This window comes from Setaria italica, chromosome V (assembly GCF_000263155.2).
Source record: "Setaria italica strain Yugu1 chromosome V, Setaria_italica_v2.0, whole genome shotgun sequence".
Lineage (NCBI taxonomy): Eukaryota > Viridiplantae > Streptophyta > Magnoliopsida > Poales > Poaceae > Setaria > Setaria italica.
The window spans coordinates 46,042,273-46,054,962 of record NC_028454.1 but is presented as its reverse complement, the minus strand read 5'-3'; the positions used below and the strand labels follow the sequence as shown (position 1 = coordinate 46,054,962).

Here is a 12,690-nt window from a genome sequence, read left to right as displayed (position 1 = left end):
GAAGCCCATCCCTTCCTTTTGCACGGACCAGCTCCTCCCCACCTCGAGGGTTCGGGCGGCGTTTCCCGAGCGCTCGCGTCGCCTGCCCTCCCCGGCGCCCTGCCTCCGTCCAGGCGCCGCCGTCCCTCCGCGTCCAGGCGCCGCCGCCCCTCCGCGTCCAAGCGTCGCCCCTCCGCCTTCCCATCGATACACCGCCGCTGCTCCGTCTCCCTGTCCAGGCGCCGCCTCTCCACCTCCGATTTGCGACGACGCCTCCGCCTCGGCCACCACCTCCGCATCCACCACGGTGGCTCCATACGTCTTCCTCCTCAGCACGTGAGTTCTCCTCCTCTCCTATTTACTAGGGCTTATACTTCTCTTGCTGATTCGAATTCTTTTAGATATTGGTGACTGCAAAGCTCAAAGTGATCTGCGCCATTGTTAAGTTATAGCAAATTGGTGCAAACTGGAGTTCTTGATATAAAAAAGAATCGTCATGTGAGATATGTCATTGCTCTGGAACCTTGGTTTCAGGGGAGTATGTGATTTTGGTTGTTCCGTATGCTCAAATTAGAAAAAAAAACATTCAGAAATCAGATATGATTTTCTGTTGAAAAATGTTGGGTTTCGATGTCAACAGTTGAGGCAGAACTTGACTGTAGGAAATATGCAGGAACCTGAATTCATAAAGTGGACCTGACAAATTATTATATATATACTTTACTGACTAGTATATATATGCTTACAATCGTATATATGTGTTCAAGGCTTTCAACTTAACCGCTCCAGATTATTTTTGAATGGCACAGGATAATAGCTTTTCACTGTCACATATGAATCATGTCAAGAATGCAAAGATGCTGAATTATGCCTGAATTATAAGTTGATGAGATGAGATGAATAGACAGATTCTTCTTTTTCATTCTGATTTTCTGAAGTTTATCAGTGTTTTTCTGAAGTCATTCAGGATTCTGGGTTCATCCTGAAGGGCCTATTGTTTATCAGTGTGAGAATTAGAACTTTTTGCCTCACGATGCTTCTGTGATGCAGCCACAGAAGCTGGTTCAGCTTTAACAAGCCATGGACCAACTTTAGCAAGCCGCGGACCTCACGATGCTGAATTTATTTAACTTGCAGTGCCTTAATACTTGGTGATTGATATTGCTTGTTGATCTTTTAGACATGTTACAGATCTTATTTATCATTGCTATTTTTTCTGATTTTTCTGGATTTTTTTCCATGATTTTTTAGTATTTGTGAATTGTGGACTATTTTCTTTACACAAGATTTGGGTGGGGGGGCCCTCCCCTGGAGTTTGGCTGCAAACGGGGCGGGTGGGGGGGGGGGGGGTGCGTTCTCCCTGTCTGGGCAGGGATGCCCAGCTCCAGGTTAATTTATCGGAGGGGGTTGTGCTGCCCAGGGTAGGTCTGGCCTGAGCTGCCAAACGAGCCCTAATGGGCCAGTGTCTCTTTGGGCGTGACAACGGTGAACAGCCAGTCAGTAATGACATCTCTTGTTTTTATCAGAGAGATCACAGCTCACTCATAATGCAAAAGTAGAGGCATGTTTTTTGTTTTTTGGAGAGGAAGCAAAAAAGAAGGGAGATGGATGGAATCAGATGGGCTCATTGGGCCTCAATGGGAGTGATTCGAAAGAAGGGGGATACATCACGCCTACTTTTGAAGCCCGTTCACAAAATGCCCGGCCCAGCCATCTGAAAACTGACATGTTGTCTTGTTCAGGCCATATTGCTCGAGACGCCCTCGGTTCCCGCCCGCCTCTGTCCCCGCCCGCCACCACGATGGAGGTTCTCCACGAGGAGATGCCCTTCGACCTCGACTTCCACCCGTCTTCCCCCCTTGTCGTCACCTCCCTCATCACCGGCGAGCTCTGCTTGTAAGCTCTATGGATGGCAAACCCTAAACCCTTACTCAGCATCTAAGCTTCCTTTTCTACCTTGCTTCTTCTTACCGCCACAAAGTAACCGCTTGCAATCTGGTTGGTTTCACAGGTTTCGCTACGGCTCGGAGTCGCAGCCTGAGAGGTACTGAAGAAATCTCTTATTGCTCGTGTCATGCTACTTTTACGCTTTGGAATTCCGCCTTCTGGTAGTAGTCACTTTGTGTTGTTTTGCTTCTAGCATCAGTTACTGTCCTAGGTTTTTGTTTACATGTTGTCCACAATCTCTAGAACGTTGGAGTAGCTACCTGTTGCTATGAATTGCAACAAGACAGAAATATTCATGTGGTTAGCTCATTATATGGTTCTGGAGTTTGTCAATGTGGTTATGCTACCACAATTTGAAGGTTAATTTCATATCTTAGATACTGACGCACAACTTATTTCTCTTTGACCTTAAGGTTGTTTTCGGTAAAACCTCACAAGGAGTCATGCAGAGCTGTTCGCTTTCTGGACTCAGGAAAAGGTAAATGACCTATTGCCTTCTGTAATGGAATTATGTTGTATCTACCAGCTTGGTATCCCAGCTGCCCTGTATTTATGGATCGCTCTGAGCTTTGTTTGTTACTTCGTTATGCTTGGAACATGATGCTGCAAAATTAGAAGCTTTAGGATGGCAATTGACATCAGGAACTAATTGGGAGGGGAACACACCTAGATTCATCTTGTTACACACTTATGTCCTATAACCAGGTCCTGATGTTTTTCTTGCTGTCATTTTTTGGTTCAGCGATTTTGTCAGGGTCTGCTGATTGCTCAGTTCTTGCTTCGGATGTAGAAACAGGCAAGGCCATTGCCCGTTTGGAGGATGCGCATGAGTGAGTTTTGTTAGTTTTCCATGCTATTATTTATTTTGTTTGCGGAACTAAACGTTGGCCCACTTTTAACTTGATTTTAGGAACGGCATAAACCGCCTTGTCTGTCTTACTGAAACTACGATTGCTACAGGTGATGATGAAGGCTGCATTAAGGTATGAAGCAGTAAGTCTGCTGGTCCAAAATATATATGTGCTAAAATACAGTTGAGTTTCATTATTTTTCGCCAGTACCTTGACATTAAGGGGACACACGAAAATAAGCATGAACAAGCTTATTTGTATAACAATACTTGTGCCAAGCAATAATTTTACCTAAGTGGATAAAACCGAATGGCTGTTACAAGAATGTTCTCTTACATCTAAACAAATCACTCCTAACGGTTTTTGGATTAAAATGAAGTTTATGAGATAGCAATGTTTGTAGTTAAAATTTGTTTTATATGTAATTATCTTTTGTTTAGATAAAATGTAGTCTGTGACACATTAATCCACATCCTTTCAATTTTAGGTATGGGATACCCGGGAACGTTCTTGCTGCAACACTTTTGATGTCCATGAAGATTACATTTCAGATATGAGCTATGTTGCTGACTCAAATCAGATATTGGCAACAAGGTACATATTCTACATTCCCTGCAGTTGAGATGTATCAAACATAGTTGACATGTCTGCAGGGTGAAGACTAAATATTATCACCTATATTTCATTGCCCATTTTGTGTCATGAAGCAGCCATAACCACTTCATGTTTTCTGTCCTGGACTTATCTGCTGCTTCATAGTTATTAAGCAAATTGATGTGATACTGTTTTTATAATGCTTATTTGTAACAATGTTGCATGTCAAATTTATGGACTTAGATTCTTTGCATGATATTATGGTAACAAAGACTTACAACTTCTTTGTTTCCTTGTAGTGGGGATGGAACTTTGTCTGTGAACAACCTGCGTAGGAATAAAGTGAGTTGCTATTGGAGTACATCAAATCTTGCTTTATCGTGTTGAATTTTGGTTTTAAGAAGTTTTTTAATGACACTATCATTTACTGATGTATAGTATGTTAACTTTCAATCTCATAACTGTACCTAATTTACTACCAGGTAAAGTCACAATCTGAATTTTCAGAAGATGAGTTGCTATCCTTGGTGGTAATGAAGGTATGGCAAACAGATTTTTGCTGAGCAACAGCAACATTTCCATCCTATTGCCATGATAATTGAATTTTAACTGGTTCTTTGTGGTTCTCAGAATGGTAAAAAGGTTGTTTGTGGAACTCCAAGTGGAGCACTGTTATTGTATTCATGGGGTTACTTCAAAGATTGCAGGTAACCATGTTTTCATCATGCAACACTAGCTGCAGAAATGAAAGGGCTCATTTATAAAAACTTCATTGACTAATTTAATTTTGTCTAAAGCTATCTGTATAGTATAAAGTTTTGCCTATAGCAGTAGCTGTTGCCATATGCCACGATACCCATCAAAGTAGTTATCCGAATGTGGTGCTCTCATATTTTGATGCTTAAATAATAGTTATCTGTTTCCTACCCATATTTTGTCTAATGATCATCGAAATTATCATCGCCAGGATCCATTTTGTTCTTACGAGTAATTTGATAAGGTCAGGCTTTATTGGATCGACAATCAGTTTATTCGATCGTTCCAATTTGCAAAGATCCATTGCCAACTTTATCGAACTCTTTTCATTAATTACTGATTTACCGTTACCGCATACCTTGGAAGGATCTTGATGTGTTTAGCATCCATAGTTTCCTAATCATGCCGCTATGAGATGTTGCTACAGTCTGCATCTTTCAATTTCTGTGGTTAGACAAATTAATCCTGCATGCGATGTGGTCATAGTTCACTGACATACTTTTTGTGGTTAGTGACCGCTTCCTGGGGCACACACAGTCTGTGGACACAATGCTGAAGGTTTGTGGGACCCAAACCTTATGATAACTGTCATTTCTGCCTTATTTGTGTTTTCATTCTTATTATGAGTATATCTTGTGTTCTAGCTGGATGAAGAAACTCTGATTTCTGGTGCATCAGATGGCGTGATCAGGTTTGAAATTCATCACTGTGCTTTGAATTAACTTCTTGCTTCTCGGACAATTGCCTGTTACTCTGTTAGTCTGAAGTGCCATTCTAACATGAAATCCGTGTTCTTTTTGTAGATTAGTGGGCATCTTACCTAATAGGATAATACAGCCACTCGCTGAACATTCAGAATATCCCATTGAGGCCCTTGGTACGTTGTGTCCCTTCGATTGTAAAATTTGGTGGGGAAAAAATGCATGTCCTCATTACTTATTTATGCTATGCAGCTTTCTCAAATGATAAGAGATATCTAGGCAGTCTTTCACATGATAAAATGCTTAAGGTGACCATCCTCCCTCCCTCCCTCCCTCCCTCCCTCTCCGTAGGTGTGCCCTTGCATTAATCTGGCATGGCATCTTGTTTGTATTCAGCTGTGGGACTTGCAAGAGCTCTTGAATGGCCCGCAGGCAGTTAATGGTGAGGAACCTGCTGAGTCTGGTAGCGATGATGACAATGACAATGACAATGATAATGATGGCATGGATGTAGACATGGCACCAACCTCTTCGAAAGGTAGGACTCTGGAACTATGCTGTGAGCCACTAGCATGGCGATGCCACATTGCTCAAGTTTCTTCTCTGAACACTTTCTCATCTTCTCTCTGGGTGGTGCTCAGGATCAAGGAGTAAAAAGGCAGGCAAGGGTCAGAGTTCAAGTAGACCGGCATCAGATTTCTTTGCAGATTTATAGGCGCCAAGCTCCCAAAGCAGAAGCTGCTAGTTGTTTTGTTACTGTACGTGAGTGCGAGTGTGCAACTTTGACTGCCAGTGCAGTTTTGGTATTTTCCAATGCAGGGCATGTCAAATGTTGTTTTTTAAGTGTATTGGCGATGTAATGCTAGAGGTAGAAGTAGTAAGCTGTGGTTTATCGCCAGGAAACATGACCTCTTTGTGGTATGCATTGCACATATACATGCTTTGCCAATTTTCCAGTAAAAAAGGGTTCTACTTGAAAGATGATTGTCCAAAATACTTGATTATTTGACATGAACCATACTAGATTTGTGCGTGCCCTGTACAGTTTGTGCTAATGGCTCATGTTGAGTCTAGGCCATGCTGTCTCAACACTCAACCAAGTCTGAAATCTATGGAATGGGCATTGCTTGAAGCAAGTCAAGCACTCACCTAGTGGCTAGAATCGGTTCCTACTATGTGCACGTTGGAGTGATCCAGGCCAAAACAAAAGTATGTTTTCCTTAGATGTGCACGCATGGCAACATGAATGGAGAGCTCCCCCGCCGTCGAAGGTATGCGAAAATACCCTTCGTTTGTTTGCAACCACAAAGGCCATCGGAATCGGGCATACACATTCGACTAGCCAGCAGCTTCGATGCTTGACGGTGACCTGGAGTCCTGGACGCTCTCCATCCGTCAAAGAAAAGCTTTGCTGCAAGGCACTCACTCTCCTGCAAACTGCACAGCTCCTACGGTGTTTGCAGTTTGCACCCCTACTGTGCTACCAACCGACCAGCAGGAGCAGAGACCAGAGAGCATTGTGTTCGTGTCCTGTGATGCGAAATCGCGAAGCAGCAGCGGTGCGGCACCAGGTGGAGCAGAGCCCCGACCTGAGCGCGATGCGCGCGTCACGTAACCTAGGCAGGCATGGGCCGGGACGGGGACAGACCGCGAGGGGGATCCATTCGATCCACCTGCCACTGCCAAATTATTGCCGCGCGCGCGGCCAATCCCACGCACCAACCGAAAAACCATTACACCAAACCGACCCCTCCCCGTCCGGTCCGGGCGTCACTCGTGTGTCAGGCGCATTCCTCCCTCTTCCCTCCCTCTCCGGCGGGGGCGGGATCCAGCTCGCCGCATCTCCCTCCCGCATTGAGGTACGGGACCATCCATCACCTCGCCTCCTCCGCGCCTGCCCGTCTCTTATCCTCTCTCCGAGCCTTCCAATTGGGATGGGGGCGATGGGCTACGTGGTGGCGTTCCTGGAACGGACCCGCGCGCCGCTGCTGGCCAACCTGTACCCCTACTTCGTCTACACGCTGGGCCTCGGGCACATGGACATGAGCTTCGCGCTCTTCACGTCGCCGGAGACGGTGGTGCAGGACGGCGAGTACGGGTACCAGAACCTGCTCGAGGCGTCGGTGGACGCGCTGTACACGGCGGTGGGGAAGCTCGGGGGCTCCAGGGTGCGGGTCGTGGTGTCGGAGATCGGGTGGCCGACGGCAGGCGGCGCGGCGGCATCGGTGGAGAACGCCATGACGTACAACCAGAACCTGGTGAGGCACGTGTGGAAGGGCACGCCGCGGCGGCCGAGGAGACGAGAACCTCAAGGAAGAAGGCGTGGAGCAGAACTGGGGGCTCTTCTATCCAAACATGGAGAGGGTCTACCCGATCACCTTCGGCGCCTGACATCTGTCGATGGATTGGATACGTATATTGCAGGTATTGGTTTCTGTGTGTACCATATTTGTACAGGAATTGTTTGCGACCGTTAAGTGTGTTTGCTTCGTTGGTTGAGAGGATCATGTGTATAGGTATACTGTGTACGTCTACCGTCTACGTAATGCATGAGATTTGTTGGAGATGTGACACGATTGTCGGTAAAGCTTAAAGTTGGATTTCACATGTAGCGTGTTTACATGCTTGATCATATTCTCTCTCCATTTAAAACTGTTCATGATTTTAAACAAACAAAGTTGATGAAACTTAGATGGGATAATACAACAACAAAAGAAACAACACCGTCGGGTTGGATTGGAACATGAACATACGGTAAACAACATCGTTCTAACATACTGTTCGTTAGAATGTGATTGTTATGACTGACAATGGGTCACCCATGGAGTTCTTTTTTGTTGTTGTTTGTTTCCTTTAATTTCCTAATTTGGACCGGTTTACCGCGGACAATGGTTTTGAGATTTATAAAAAGAGATTTGGACAATGTGACACTCTTGTTGGGGAAACCAAGTTGGATTTTACTGTGCTCGAGTGCAGTTTATACACTTAACCGTTCTCCCTCCGATTGAAACTACAAGTCACATGTCCCTAACAAGCGATGCCAAAAAATTCTAAAATAATTAACAAAGTTATAAAAAATGACCTTTTTGCCTCAATTTATTAGTCATATTTGACGCTAATTAACGTGCACATACTTTGGATAATAATGATAAGAATTATTATATATATGATAAATTTTGAATCACAAAATAAATTGTGTGTTGGGATGGAGGGAGTAATTTATAAAAGGAAAAAAATAGAAAGGGACTTGTAGAAACATAGATGGTTCCATTCACGCTCCCAGCTATCCCGAGTCTCAGTCCCCTTTCCGGTGGCAAAAGCTAAATTTGAAAATCGGTAAGGGGTTTTTCCCATCCATTTCTGTCAATTTTCTGTTCCTGGATAGGGGTGTTAAAGGTGCTGCTAAGTAGATAAACCTGATAATTTGATAAATAAATTGCTGCTGCTGCCGCTGCTATGTGCCAAACGTATTGGAGGCTTAGAGTCTCATAGAAAATGACATGATGAGGACAACTTTTCATGATGAGCACTCATATTTCTGGTGAGCAAATGGCAGCTGAACACGTACGTACGGCTTTAACTACTCGGTTAAGAAAATGGTGCACCGCGCGGGACACTCGTAGGAGATTCGTGGGACAACTGGAAGCATATTCTTGCGCGGTGGAGCACGGAGTCTCTCGTTGCTATGCTGCCTTTCTCCGTCTTGGCCTGCAGCGTATTCCCGTGTCGTTTTCGTTCAGCGCAACGTAACGTACCATGGCCTCTGTTCTTTCCTACTCTTCTTCATCTGATAATGACGACTCCAATCTACCAGTCTGCCACGGTACGACCACCGGCCCCGCCAGCGTCACGTCTCAAAAGCGGCAGCGCTCCACCAAGAACGCACCGAAGACCGAACGCGCAGGGGCCACGGCGAGGCCGAGATGCGGTGGTGGCAGTGGCACAGCCTCGCGGCCGCCGGCGCCCTGCTCGCCACCCTCGCCGCCGCGCTGGCTCTCACCGTGGCGGGGCTGCGGCCGACGGCGACGGAGCGCGGGCGGCCGCCGCTGCGGTTCGGATCGGGAGGGTCGTTCAAGGTGGCGCTGTTCGCGGACCTGCATTACGGCGAGGACGCGTGGACGGACTGGGGCCCCGCGCAGGACGCCGGCTCCGACCGCGTCATGGCCGCCGTCCTCCACGCCGAGAACCCCGGTCTGGCTGCTAGCGTCCTGCCCTTCTTTAATCTGTTCTCGCGCTGCACCTGCAAAATTGCAGCTTTTTTTTCCTCTGAAACTCCTCTCCTCTCTGTTGGGGAATGTTTTTCAGACTTCGTGGTATACCTCGGCGATCTCGTGACGGCGAACAACCTCCCGATCCCCAACGCGAGCCTGTACTGGGACAGGGCGGTTTCCGCGGCCAGGGGAAGGGGGATCCCGTGGGCGGCCGTGTTCGGGAACCACGACGACATGCCCTTCGAGTGGCCGCCCGAGTGGTTCTCCCCTGACGGCGTTCCACCGCTGCGCTGCCCACTGACGCCAAGCATGGCGTCTTCAGGTAACCTGACCAAGAATTAAAAGCTGTCAAGCACTGCTTCAGTTCAGTAGACAGCAGGAGACAAGTCGACCTAACCACCCTTATTCAACTGGGGTCCTTGATTTCTTCCGTCGATGGAGCTTAATCCTGAGCGTGTCTGTACTAAGGTGAGGATCAAGGATGCAGCTGTCGAGGGACTCCGCGGATCGACCTGATGACAACAGAAATCGGCAACAACAGACTGTCCTACTCATCAAACGGACCCAAGGACCTGTGGCCCGGCGTGTCCAACTACGTCTTGCAAGTGCTCTCACACACCCACGGCGATCCGGCTCTGCTCATGTATTTCCTTGATTCCGGCGGTGGGTCGTACACCGAGGTCATATCGAGTGCTCAGGTCAAGTGGTTTCAGAGCCAGTCTCAGTTCTTGAATCCAAATGGAAGGTCAGACAGACAGACACATCATAGTTTTTGTTAATTGTGCTGATACAGTATTACTAACATGTTGTTTTTTCCCCGTTTCCTTGAGCCCTGCAGGATCCCTGAGCTCATCTTTTGGCACATACCGAGCACAGCGTATGTTAAGGTAGCTCCAGAGGCTAAAACTGAAATAAGAAAGCCCTGCGTCGGCTCTATCAACAAGGAGGATGTAGCGCCACAAGCAGCTGAATGGGGCATGATGGATGCTCTTGCCAAGAGGCCATCAGTTAAGGTATGTCAGAGACTCAGATCAATCATTTCAGTTTCATCCGACAAATTCTGATATAGTAAGGTACTATATGGATTCATGGTATGTACCGCTTATTCCATCCAACTGCATGCTTTGGAAGGTTGAGGTGCTCGCTGCTTATCAGGTCAGAATATCACTGTCTTGTTTTGACAGGCAATCTTTGTTGGGCACAACCACGGGCTGGACTGGTGCTGCCCGTATGAGAAAATGTGGCTTTGTTTTGCACGGCACACCGGTTATGGGGGCTACGGTAACTGGCCCAAAGGAGCGAGGATCATTCAGATAACAGAAAACCCATTCTCCACGGTGTCCTGGATACGGATGGAAAACGGGACAAAGCATAGTGATGTTACACTAAGCTCCTGAATTTGCCTGAATTTCATGTGCAGAAGAGGTTTTCTTTTTTTTTAAAAAAAAAGAGCACTAGAGGACTGAGGGGCTGTTTCTGTAAATTGCAAACTAGGAACCCTGATTTTTTTAATAAAGTGATTTGTTGATATTTCTATTTACCTGTAAAATTTTCGCATAATAAACCAGTTAATGGTTTGCTACAGTGGAGGATCACAACATTCGGTGATTATATGCATTTCCGATCAAAAAGGAAAATAGGGCATGGCCAGTACGCACTAATAAAAAAGCTTGATCCGGTTGAGAAGTATAACATCTGACTACATGTCTTATCTTTAAAATAGTAACTAGGATCGTGCCCGTGCGTTGCTACGGGTAACAAAACATTTATGTTGCAATATACATTGGATTCAACAGGATAATTGTAGCTAGGCATTTCTTATTTACACATACTTAAAAGTTAAAGTGCATAATTAAGCCAAAACATAAACTCAATTTGGCCCGTTGAATCATAGCAGTTTTATATAACAAGCTAGTTTCTTTTCTTGCTTAGTATACATCATGCATTGAAAGATTAAACCAAATGATGGCATAATGTTCTTACAGTTATCCAAGTCTAGTTACCGAGGGAACACAAGTTGCAGGAGTACAAACTATCGGGCAATTAAAAGTACAGAACTATCCCTATACAGAATAGTAAGAAAATATGATAAACAAATTAGGCCCAAATATCAGGGCACAATCGGTCTTAAAAAAGAACGCATGGGCCAAAATAAGGTCCAATCGGTGTCGCCAAACTCTAGTTGAATGTTACTAAGTAAACCCAAGCTTGGGCCACAATTTTGCGAATTGGGCCGAATCACGCATGCCAGCAGGCCTAGCTAACGCTGTAGACATCATGTGCCGTCGAATCCACTCTGCCTTCATGGGGGCCTGCCCGAGGCGGCAGCCGCTGCGACGATCGCGTTGCGCCAAGAACCGGAGAGGCGCGCCGCGCCGACGCGGCGATGGCGAGCTTGTGCACGTCGTCAGGGCGTCGGCTGAGGACGCCGTACGTCGGTGCAGCGGTTGAGGACGGCGTCGGTGATGATTGAGGACGAAGTAGAGATGGTGCTGGAGGAGGGCGTCGAGGCGGCGATTTAGGGTGCGAATTTGTGTGGATGGTGCGGTGGACGGGCGGTTTTGGCGGAGGGGAACGAAGTGATGGGAGGTGCCGCACGGGGATAGGTGTGAAGAGAAGGGACGGGATGATCGATGGCCCTACGATCGTTGGCTCGTGGTGAGGGACGTCCGTGGGTATTGGTGTCTGTGTGTATCGTATTTGTACTGGAATTGTTTGCGACAACTGGGTGTGGTTTGCTCAGATGCGTGCGCTGAGAGGGATCCATGTGTATAGGTATACTGTGTACGTCTATCGTCTACGTAATGTATGCCTGGTGTGATGAGATTTGTTGGAGATGTGACACGATTGTTGGTAAAGGTCAAAGTTGGATTTCACTATGCTATAGTACGTGTTTACATGCTCGATCATATTCTCTCTCCATTTAAAACATTTTTTTAAATGAACGAGGTAGGTGAGTTGCTGATTATAAAGAAGATGAAGCTCACACTGTACAAAGCAAAAAAAAAAACAACATCAACAGGTTGGATTGGGACATCAACATGCGTCGAACAACATCATTCTAACGTACTATTCGTTAGAATATGATTGTTGTGACTGACAATGGGTCACGCATGGAGTTCTTTTTTTGTTGTTTCTTTTCCTTTAATTTTCTAATTTGGACCGGTTTACAGCGGATACTGGCTTTGCGATTTATAAAAAGAATGAGATTTGGACAATGTGACACCATTGTTGGGGAAACTAAGTTAGATTTCACTATGCTCGAGTGCAGTTTATACACTTGACCGTTCTCCCTCCGATTGAAACTGCAAGTCACATGTCCCTAACATGCCATCCAAAAAATTCTAAAATAATTAACAAGGTTATAAAAATGACCTTAATTGTCTCAATTTATTAGTCATATTTGACGCTAATTAACTGCCATAGGTACGTGCACATACTTTGGATAATAATGATAAGAATTATTATGGGATAAATTTTGAATCATAAAATAACTTGTGTGTTGAGATGGAGGAAGTAATTTATAATAATTCTTTTTTCTCTCACGGTTCAGAACGGGAACAGCAAGACGAGCCTTGGCACTCACGGCGCGGGCACAACAGCAGCCGCGCGTCATCCTCCACGAGATGTGTTGCAACCTGTAGTGGAGAA

General features: G+C 45.9%; 2 protein-coding genes and 1 pseudogene across 2 annotated transcripts; all 3 read left to right on the top strand.

The window, feature by feature from the left end:
* The first annotated feature begins 27 nt into the window (after positions 1-27).
* Positions 28-5,809, top strand: LOC101761512 (WD repeat-containing protein 55). The gene is made up of 16 exons (XM_004971178.2): positions 28-315; positions 1,722-1,875; positions 1,991-2,023; positions 2,340-2,404; positions 2,669-2,756; positions 2,837-2,909; positions 3,265-3,371; positions 3,671-3,713; positions 3,854-3,910; positions 4,002-4,078; positions 4,640-4,685; positions 4,772-4,818; positions 4,931-5,004; positions 5,081-5,136; positions 5,225-5,366; positions 5,470-5,809. Exons 2-16 carry the CDS (start codon positions 1,781-1,783, stop codon positions 5,541-5,543), a joined length of 1,077 nt encoding a protein of 358 aa, XP_004971235.1. The 5' UTR covers positions 28-315; positions 1,722-1,780; the 3' UTR covers positions 5,544-5,809.
* A 657-nt stretch (positions 5,810-6,466) lies between these two features.
* LOC105914442 lies at positions 6,467-7,460 on the top strand (annotated as a pseudogene).
* A 1,182-nt stretch (positions 7,461-8,642) lies between these two features.
* Positions 8,643-10,588, top strand: LOC101761913 (probable inactive purple acid phosphatase 16). The gene is made up of 5 exons (XM_004971180.2): positions 8,643-9,019; positions 9,134-9,361; positions 9,508-9,784; positions 9,878-10,052; positions 10,224-10,588. Exons 1-5 carry the CDS (start codon positions 8,752-8,754, stop codon positions 10,434-10,436), a joined length of 1,161 nt encoding a protein of 386 aa, XP_004971237.1. The 5' UTR covers positions 8,643-8,751; the 3' UTR covers positions 10,437-10,588.
* The last annotated feature ends 2,102 nt before the right edge of the window (positions 10,589-12,690 follow it).